We start from the raw sequence: 9,874 nt of genomic DNA, 5'->3' as shown, positions 1-9,874 counted from the left end.
CCCCCCGCAGCACCAGCCCCGCAGCACCGGCCACACGAGGCTGGGGGCCGAGACAGGCTTCCACGCTGCCAGCGCTCACGGGGACGGGGAGGGGAGGTACTGCAAGTCTGGGCGGTCTGCAGCTGGGCGAGAGGCCGGGCAGAGCTGGGGGAGGGGGGGCACCCCGCTGCGCCCGAAGCTCCCTCGTAGCCGCAGGGCAGCCCAGAGCAGGAAAGCCGCCGCCCCCCAAGCCATAACGCAGCATCGCGGCGCCCCAGTCGCCGCCGCCGCGCAGCCCCCTGGAAGGTAGGAGGCTCCGCGCCGCCCATTCTCCCCGCCTGAGGGAGACTCCCCAAGGGGGCACGTGCGCGCGGACACGTTCCCCACGCCTCCGACTTGGCCGCCCCAAGTCAGGGCGGTGAATTCGGTGGGGGGCTTCACTTTCCCCACTGCGCATGTGCAAACGCCACCCGCGGGTTTTGCGCCTGCGCGGCCTCTTCGCCCCGCCCTTCCGTCGCCGTTCCCACTTTCAAACGGCAGCGGGAATAGCGCCCACCTAGATAGGTGCCTGTCGCCGTCACCTCTCGCTGTCCCGCGAGCCGGCACCCGGTCTGGGGCGCCCCCGTTCCGGCTCTGTGCAGCGCGCGGGACGGGTCCGGCCCGGCTGTCGGGCGCGGGTGGGGAGGCGCTTTCCTAGGGTCCGACACGCGCGGGCTGGTGGGCGTGTCCGTGGAACCGGCTTCGGTTCCAAAGCGAAACGGTCGGAGCGGCCGCGCTGTTCCCGCGGGCCTGGCCGAGCCCTGCGCGACGTCCCCTGGGTCTTTCAAACGCCGCTCGCTGGGCCGCTGTGCGTCCCGGGGCGGGCGAGACTCCCCACCTGCCGGGGCCCTGCTAAGTGTGTGTGTGTGTGTGTGTGTGTGTCCCGCCGGGGGACCGGCGCGCGGGGACACCTCTCCCGTCCTCGCCCCGCCGGAAGAGCCTCCGGGGCGTTGATCGGCGCTTCCTTCCTGTGTAGCCCTTGGCGTCCAGGCGCGCGGCGGCTGGCGCCGCGGGGACCGGCAGGCCATGGAGAGCGAACATTCCAGGATCCCGGTCTACAGCTTCCATCCGCCCACAGCCCTCTCCCGCAGCGTCCCCGCAGGTCAGTGACCCTGCGGGCGTCTTGCAGCTTCAGGCTGGTCACAGCACTGCGGCCAATCGTCCTCTGTCTCCCTTCCTTCGAGTAAGGCTGGGAGACCAGCACCTTTTGAGCAGCAGCGAAGTATTATTGCCTACTTCGAAATACAGGTGGTCTCTTATATTGTGAAACATTAATACGTTACACTTTTCAAGACCCCTCTTTTTCATTAGCTGAGCACCTGTTTGTGTCTCAAAACCAGTTGAATTTTTGCAAAACAAGGAGAGGGTGTGCTAGAAGAGTCAATTTTTATTTTATTATTAATTATCATTATTATCGCTGCAAAGTCGGTTGGTGGGAAAGAATACAACCCCTTGCATTTTTAGGACTAAAGGGGCCCAGGGATACTTGACTTTTTAGAAGGCTGATGAGAGATGGCTTTGAGGAGTTTTTTGGATTCAGAAGGTGACCTAGGTCTTAACTTTCTAGAGTATTAACTTTGCTCTCTAAAGAATCCGGGATAAATTCTCATCAATATCTTTTAGTACAAAGGTTCTCAAACTGTGGTCCTCGAGCTGCGGATAGTTCCCCCTAAGGTGTGTGCCTGGGTGGTCACATGCAAGAGAATGAATGGCCACCCACCTAATTAGTGGTTTCAGAGTAGCAGCCATGTTAGTCTGTATTCGCAGAAAGAAAAGGAGTACTTGTGGCACCTTAGAGACTAACCAATTTATTTGAGCATAAGCTTTCGTGAGCTACAGCTCGCTTCATCGATGTAGCTGTAGCTCACGAAAGCTTATGCTCAAATAAATTTGTTAGTCTCTAAGGTGCTACAAGTACTCCTTTTCTTTTTGCCACCTAATTAGTGGAGCTGCTCAGGCGTGGCTGCACTAATTAGGTGCCTGGACCCTGGAGAAGACACATGTAAGGTGAGGTGGTGGCCTTGGGGGGGGAATAGGGGATAGGTGGGAGGGGGTAGTGGGGTGAGAAGAGGGAGTAGGGGGAATTGGGGACATGCAGGGCTGCGGTGGCCAGAGAAAGGCAACTTTCCCCAGCTCCAGGGCTGTCGGGGAGACACTGCCCTCCTTCCCAGCCTCAACTCTGTGGGAGCTGCCTTGGCCGGGGAGAGAGGGAGAGACACCCCACACCCCCCAGCCCTAACCTGGGGGCTACCATTGCAGGGGAGAGAGGGCACATCCATCGTATTAGAAAGGTAGGACTACTGATATTAAAATATGAGTTGTGTGCTTTTATTTTTAGAACAAAAATGTTTACTATTAAGGTGTTTTATTTATTTATATATATAACACTTTTATCCAAAGCGCTTTACAATAGTTAGCTAATGGTACAAACAACATTTGGAAAGATCATTAAGTGGTCCACCAAGACCTTCAGCAATTTTCAAGTGGTATCCGGGGAAAAAAAGTTTGAGAACCACTGTTTTAGTAAAACCATGAGTATCACTGTTTTAATTTGCAGAATGGTTTTAATCTTACTAATAACTACTATAGTTCATCCAATATTAAACCCTGTAATTATTTTACAACCTTAACTATAACAGTGATAAATAGAAAACTCTTAGCATGCCATCCTCATGTGTTCATAACCTCTTGAAACTTGTATTTTGGGCAGAAACGCTCTATGCTTGGCCTCCTAGACTTGTCTTCATTCCCTGTGTTTTTAATGTGTTTGTGAGATAACAAATGTGTGTTAACTATCTCTGTAAAAACATAGTGGAGCCAAGACATGATTAACTAGGTGAGATCAGTCCCAGGAGGGCATATAGTGCTGACCTCACACATCTGCTTTGGATTTTACAGCAAGATAGCTATCGCATATTTGTTATCTCACTGTTCTTTTTTTAAAATCGGTTTGCATCATTGCTGAGCTTTTTCAAAAATTATCCTACTGTTGGTCTAGTAGTGGTGCAACTCCACCAGTGCTAGCAACACTGGTAGGGCGAGTGTAAGCCAGGTAAAGTCATCTTAACCGCAGTTTTGCCTAACTTTGCTCAGAGGATGTCAAAACAATACGATGGCCAAAACCCATGTGGCTACTCTACACTAATGCTCCTATTGCTAGCCTGTCGCTGAACTTCCAAAACTGCTTGGTGTGAACAAGGCCCTACATAATTAGTGGAAATATCAGATGTTAAAGAGTGGCCAGATCATCATGACATACAGTCAGTCTGTATATTCAGAGAACAAGCTTTCTCATGACTTTGTGTGACTTTCATCTCAATGTTAGAAGTCTGTAGTTGCTTAAGCAATGTCAAATTAAATCTTCTAACCCTAAAATTTTTAAATCGCTCTGTTCTTCATTCAACACTGAACAACTTTGGCTATCAAAGCAGTGTTCATGTATCTGTCTGATGTTGAAATGACTGTGTCATTAAACCTGGGTGTCAAGCTATCCCATCCACTGCTGGAATGGTAAACAACATTCTAAAACTGCTTACTGTAGCCCATCCAGGGCTTAAGTAACACATTTTTTCATTCAGAGCCTGTATTCTGTTCAGGATTTGGAGACTGTAGGGATGGGGTGAGGCGTGCTACTTAGTCATTGTTACTTCACATCTTGTTAGAGTGACATGTTAACATGCAAGTGATTCCTCTGAAGTTCAAGATTTCCTAATGTGAAATTTGGAGGACTTTTTGCTCTTGTTAATTCCTCACATTGTTCGGTGACACTTGTATCTTGTTGCAGATACACAGACGCCATTTCCATCGAAGAAACAGCGTATCAACAAAACAGTTGAGCCAGAATTCAGCAAAGATCCCAATTTCACTTTTAGCTCAAATGTTCCAGAGGATGGTGTCTTCAAAGCCAAAAACCAAGGGTAAATGGAAAGTACATGCACTGACAAACTTCAGGTTTTTAGTAATCTAAAAATTCCAAAAGGTACTCCAGTCAGTAGCAAAAAATATGCCTAGAAAATCAGGCTTTTGTTAAAGTGATAGTTAGTTTGGCAAAATTACTACACGCTTTGATGATAATAATGATACTTCTACCATTTTAGTCTCTGTAGGTCTACCAAGAAAGCAGAGCCTCTTTCTAAAAAGACAGCAACAATTGCACGAGGGTAAGTGGTGCAAAAAAACTTCTCTCAAATAGTACTATTAGCTGCTCTGATGAGGCCCAGTCTTGTATGGCAATGAACAGTATGGTCTAATTCATGTGCTGATGGCCAACCATCAACTCTGGCTACATGGAGCCCAAAACACTCTAGTATTAGTTCAGTGCACACTCTATCTTTCAAGAGAGAAAGCTACACTACTGCAGGTGCACTGAACACTGGCTGACACTTCCCTGGCTGAAGCATGTCTTAACCATATGCTTAGCTGAATACTAACCATAAATTGGCATCTGTTAAATCCTCGGTGATGTCACTCTCTACAGACCTCTGAGCCGATACAGATTGGAGACAGAGCTAAAGACGAAGAACCAGTTGTTGGAAATAGCCAAACAACAACTGCACTCAAAGCTGGCAGGAGCACAGGTAAAAAGCAGTGCTTGGCTGATCATCTTATTAAAAGATTATCTGGTAATACTTTTATTAGCTGTGTGGGGAATAGTGCTGTGGCTCATTGAGTCCAAATAAGATCTCTTCTGTTCCCATGTACCACACTCCCAATTTACTTGTTTAAAGCTGTGACTGAAGCCTGCTGTTAGGTCTAGTATGTGGAATAGAAGGCAACGAGTTTGTCAAGATTCAGGGTTAGCTGCACCTCTGTCTCCTCGTGATCTTTCTAGCTTTTAGGCCTTGACCCTTCACATCTCAGGCAAAATCATGTGATTCTTCCATTCTTAGACCAGGCCCTAGACTACAGTACCAAGTGTGACTGCTCAACAGATCCAACTGGATTTGGGTACCTGCAGTTCTTCCCTTCAGGAGCTGTGACCAGTGGTGAACACAGTGACACAAAACAGCCCTCTTTAAAAGTGTTCTTGAATCTGAACAGCGGGAACACAGCATAAGAATACTCCTGGGGGCATTCTGTGCCAAAAAAGTAAAAATGCCACACACGATATTTTAAAATTCTGCAAATTTTATTTGTCAAAATAACACTACCTAATCATGCCAGTTTCAATTATTTTGGTAATTTATGTCAAAATACCTGTCAGCAAGTATGTTTGTAACAATACAACATACATACATACACACAAATTCCCCCAGGAGTAGAGTTAAGGAAACCTCTGTGACAACCCAGTGTCCTGTTTCTCTGCCCCCTTCACACCCCAGAGCGCAGCTGGAGGGCCAGACACCCACAACCCCTCCCCTCCCAGAGCCCAGCTGCAGGGCCCCCCCCTTGCTCAGATACCCTCCCTTATCTGCCCCTCTCCCCTCCAGAGCCCAGGGATCTAGTGGGAGAAACAGCATGACGCTAGGTCCCAGGCTTGTGCAGAATTTCCTGCGTGCCACTGTCTCCTTCTCTCAGGGCATGTGGGGAACTGCAGCTCCCTCCCCTGCCCCCCAGCTGTTTCTTCTATGTGCGAACTGGGCTCTGCTGGGTCCAGTGGCCCCTACTGGCAGCCAGCAGCACTGCAGCCCATTGGGGGGGGGGGGGGGAGTGGAATTCTGCGCACAAAACGTTTCTGCGAAATCCTGCATGACGCAGAATTCCCCCAGGAGTAAAATAACATTTTAATTATTAAATTATTAAAACAAAAGTCTATCTTTTTACCTAAAAGCTCAAGTAGGCCTATATTACCCTAGACCCCTTCAGGAGCAGTCTGTTGCCTACACTCAATAGTTTCTGCTTCAGTCTCTTCCTCTTACCCCTTAACATTCTGACTTCCTCCACAGCATGGCCAGGTCTACACTTTAAACTCTTGTCAGCAAAGCTATGTCAGAGTTATGAAGAGCTATGCCAGCAACAACCCGTAGTGCAGATGCAGTTGTACCAGCAAAACTGGGCTTTTGCTCGTATAGCTTATTTCTCTGTGGGGCAGAGGGCAGTGCTTGAGTAAGTTATACCAGCAAAAGTGTGGTTTTATGGGTATAAGCTGTGTCTATACTAGGAATGCTTTGCTAGTAAAATATGCTGGTATAGCTATACTAGCCAAGCACTCCTACTGTATACCTGGTCTGTGTCTCTAAACCCTTCTGAGGTTTTGCTCTCTCCTCATTGGACTGAGACATTCCTGGATAAACCTATTTTAGCAAGTCAATAGGGGGTCTAGCCAGCACTCCAGGACAAATAACTCCAGTACTGTCCATCAAGAGCGGCTGTTCAAGATTTACTGTCCTCTCCCTCCCCTTCCCCCCCCATTTGGAGTGCATTTCATTAGCAACATTGTTAGGAATTAACAAAACATATGCCTACATTGAGTCCAGAGATAGTATTAAATTATTACAGGCAGCTCCAAATCTGTCAGTATTAAAAAGTGGTGAGAACTAAATCAGTGTCCAAGAACTTATCTCCAATGCATTGGGAGCAGGTATGGCTGCGAATTAGGAAGAAGTTGGGAGGAAACAGGAAGAATCTTTTTAGGGGCTCTATTGACTTCTAACTTTTGTGTGGTACTGATAGGGCACTATAAAAGACTTGAGAGAAAAGAATGAAGTCCTGGAAGAAGAAGTTCAAAAGCTGAAGAAATTTCAAGAAAACTGCATGGTGATTTTAGAAAGCAGAAATATTGATCCAGGTAAGGACTAACTATTTCAGTTCTAAGCATAAGATGGGGAGTTAGCCCCCATCTCCTCCCATTATGATAATTGGTACCCTGATTCTTCAGGTGTGACCTTTTTGTTGTAACCAAGGAGCTCATGTGACATTCATTCTTGACTTCAGTGTAGCAGAGGTTTTGGTAAACAGCAACAGCACTAATCACTCTGCGCTGAAAGGGAGAAGTTGTTCTATCTGGCTCTCTGCTTACTACAGAAGAACCAGACTCATAACTCCCCAGAATACTTGATTTGCTCTTAATGTAGATTTAGAGGCTGATTCTGCAGTGAAGTGACTTAATACTGTGGGTGAAGGTGAGGTCTAACAGCTAGTGGGGAATCGTTTGGGTAACTACTAAAGAAGCTTATGAAAGTATTTATAAACCAGTTACAGGCAATGAAATCTTGGAGGAAGAAGATACGAAGGAGTGTCAGAAGCAGACAATGGTGAGAACTTTTGAGTGGAATTGGGTTAAACAGACTTTTGTTTACTAGAAGTTTAAATTGATAATAGAGGCAATTGCTGTGTGGTGCAGAACCTGGATAAACTAAATGCTTTGGGCTTTTCTTCAGTTGCTGACAGAGAAGCTTAAAGAAGAACTGAGACTATTCAGCCAAATGGCTGCAAAACAGGAAGAGCTTCTGGTAAGACAACCTTTTCCTTCATCCCAAACCAGGCAACTGAATATCTGTGGTTTTCTGAAGTTCTGGTTTCCTGGGTTCTCTTCAAGCAGACCAATGTACTGTAGCAGGCTTACTACCTTGCCTCCTGTCTTCTGTTGTAAATATGCATGTAATAAGGACATTCTAGGTGGTATTAAGTTCCCAAAGAGATGGGAAGGGATTGCAGCTAAAATCGGTCACGTCACTGAAATTAACAGCCAGCTTAACTTGGAAGATCCAGTATAATCAAAGATAATCAGGATTAAGTAAAAAGAAAAGGAGTACTTGTGGCACCTTAGAGACTAACCAATTTATTTGAGCATGAGCTTTCGTGAGCTACAGCTCACTTCATCGGATTCAGAACTGGAATGAGAGGCCTCCAAAAGAGAATGAAGGGCGCACCAGGAAGCTAGTGATTCTGAAAATAGCAATGAGCCAATGTTGCAGAATTGTTGGAAAGGGTGGCGGCAATGTTCTGGAAGTGCAAATTTACATATCTACTGAGAAGTTCCTGCTACTAAGGGTCACGAAAGATCTCAAGACCCTATTCACAACAGATGAAGCATTACCCTTCATGGGAGGAAGGATCGTCCAGTAGTTAGGGCACTAGCCTGGAACTCAGACTTAGGTCCAACTCTCTGCTGTGCCACAGACTTCTTATGTGACCTTGGGCAAGTCATCTGGTCTTTACCTTACTTTCCAAACTCTACAACAGGGGTGGCCAACCTGTGGCTTCGGAGTCGCATGCAGCTCTTCAGAGGTTAATATGCGGCTCCTTGCATAGGCGCTGACTCTGAGGCTGGAGCTACAGATGCTAACTTTCCAATATAGCTGATTGGCAGGGCTGCCAGTGGGTTGGAGGTGCTGGGAGCTGGAGGGGGTAGCGGATGGGGAGCTGCTGACCTATTACTATGGCTCTTTGGCAATGTTCATTGGTAAATTCTGGTTCCTTCTCAGGCTCAGGTTGGCCACCCCTGCTCTGCAACAAGGAGTACAGTACTTACCTACCTCATGGAGGTCTTAAAAATAAATTTGGTTGCTAAGTGCTCAGATGCTACAATAATGCCCATATAACTACCACAGGTAGCTGAAATGTGACTAGGATGCTACCTATGTATCAGTGTTTCAGAAGTGGCTCTTCAGGGTGAGAACTCCTACTATGCCAGCTAGCATGGTAAATTCAGAATACCCAAGATTCCTTAAACTGTGGTCTTTACTGAATTAACTTTGATTCAGCTGGATGAAGCCAAAAAACAATACTTAATTGTACTCTCACTTGATCAGCAGGAGTTTTGAAGTTACCAAGGGCTGGTCTTGAACAGGATGTCTTAGTAAGAAATTGGTGTTTTGGGGTAAGGGGCTGAAGCAAAGTGGTCTTCCTGGTGTGGCTTGACTTACAAAAAGGCCATGTGCTTTTAGCTCTGCTGCCTCTGTGGAGTCATACATACTGTATCTGTAACAGTCCCTATTGTGCACTAACTTGCTCTTTCCATATAGACAGCAACAGCTATGTGGAAACTGGCAGAGAATGATAGAAACAATTTCCTGGAGAAGCAGCTATCCTTTCAGAGAGAAACAGAAGAGTATGCTGCCACTGTTGATCAGGTGGAGCTCCTCTTGGACACATGAGGAGTAAGGACTAATCCTTGTGTCATGTTTGTGCCCGTATCAGCTTCTCATGACATATATGTGACTCTGATCCAGGAGCATCGTTTACTGTCAACAACGGAATTAAAGGTTACTGATGGGTCACAGAGTACACCGAAGCCCCTTTTTAAGAGGACTGATAAACCTAAAAGAGATGTATTAGTCATTCCACCATAGAGGTTCCCCTTCATAGCATAAATATATATAACTTTTTTTTACTCTTTTGTAAATTTTTTTTTACAGACAAACCTTTCCAGCTTTGTGACTTTACCTGTATTGCTTAAATCAATTTTACAGTTTCAAATATGTCTATCTCTATGGGGAAAATAACCCTGCTTTTTAGGCTTGTTTTAATGCCTGCCTTCTGCTGTTCAACTGTACTTTCATATTTCCAGTAAATGACTTATTACCTCCAACTCCGGTGGTAGTTTACTCCACTTAATCCATCATCACTTTTCCCAAACTGCTGTTCTTGCTCTTCTAGCTGAGTTCCAGCCCTTCCCCTTCCGCATCCCTGGCTGCACATGCCAGCAGCAGCTTTCCCCTAAGCAGCTGCAGGAAGTAAAAGTTGATGCGGGCGGATGGCTGAAGATTCCTGTGCGGCTCAGGGTCTGGCTGGGCACTGCCTGCCCGTCTCATCCCAGAGCAAGCTGCGCTTCAATTGCAAGAGGGCGGGGCGTGGGGCGGTGATGGGGCGGGACACGCCCCCCAGGTGCTGTCTAGTCAGGTCGCTGCGAGGCTGGGTTCCCCGGGGCCCGCCCGCCCGCCGGCTACAGCGGGGCTGGGCCTTGCCGGCTGAT

The 9,874-nt window shown here is 47.1% G+C and overlaps 1 protein-coding gene across 2 annotated transcripts; it reads left to right on the top strand.

Annotated features, from left to right (window-relative positions):
- The first annotated feature begins 526 nt into the window (after window positions 1-526).
- KNSTRN (kinetochore localized astrin (SPAG5) binding protein) lies at window positions 527-9,446 on the top strand. 2 transcript variants are annotated; one of them, XM_074957072.1, is made up of 9 exons: window positions 527-543; window positions 995-1,120; window positions 3,803-3,935; window positions 4,116-4,178; window positions 4,496-4,595; window positions 6,631-6,745; window positions 7,153-7,211; window positions 7,338-7,409; window positions 8,925-9,446. In XM_074957072.1, the coding sequence occupies exons 2-9, from the start codon at window positions 1,045-1,047 to the stop codon at window positions 9,054-9,056; spliced, it is 750 nt and encodes a 249-aa protein (XP_074813173.1). In that variant the 5' UTR covers window positions 527-543; window positions 995-1,044; the 3' UTR covers window positions 9,057-9,446. The 2 variants fall into 2 exon arrangements, with proteins under 2 accessions (XP_074813173.1, XP_074813172.1); XM_074957071.1 differs by lacking the exon at window positions 527-543 and having other exon boundaries at window positions 799-1,120; window positions 8,925-9,445.
- The last annotated feature ends 428 nt before the right edge of the window (window positions 9,447-9,874 follow it).

This window comes from Natator depressus, chromosome 6 (assembly GCF_965152275.1).
Source record: "Natator depressus isolate rNatDep1 chromosome 6, rNatDep2.hap1, whole genome shotgun sequence".
Lineage (NCBI taxonomy): Eukaryota > Metazoa > Chordata > Testudines > Cheloniidae > Natator > Natator depressus.
This window is presented reverse-complemented; position numbering and strand designations above follow the sequence as displayed.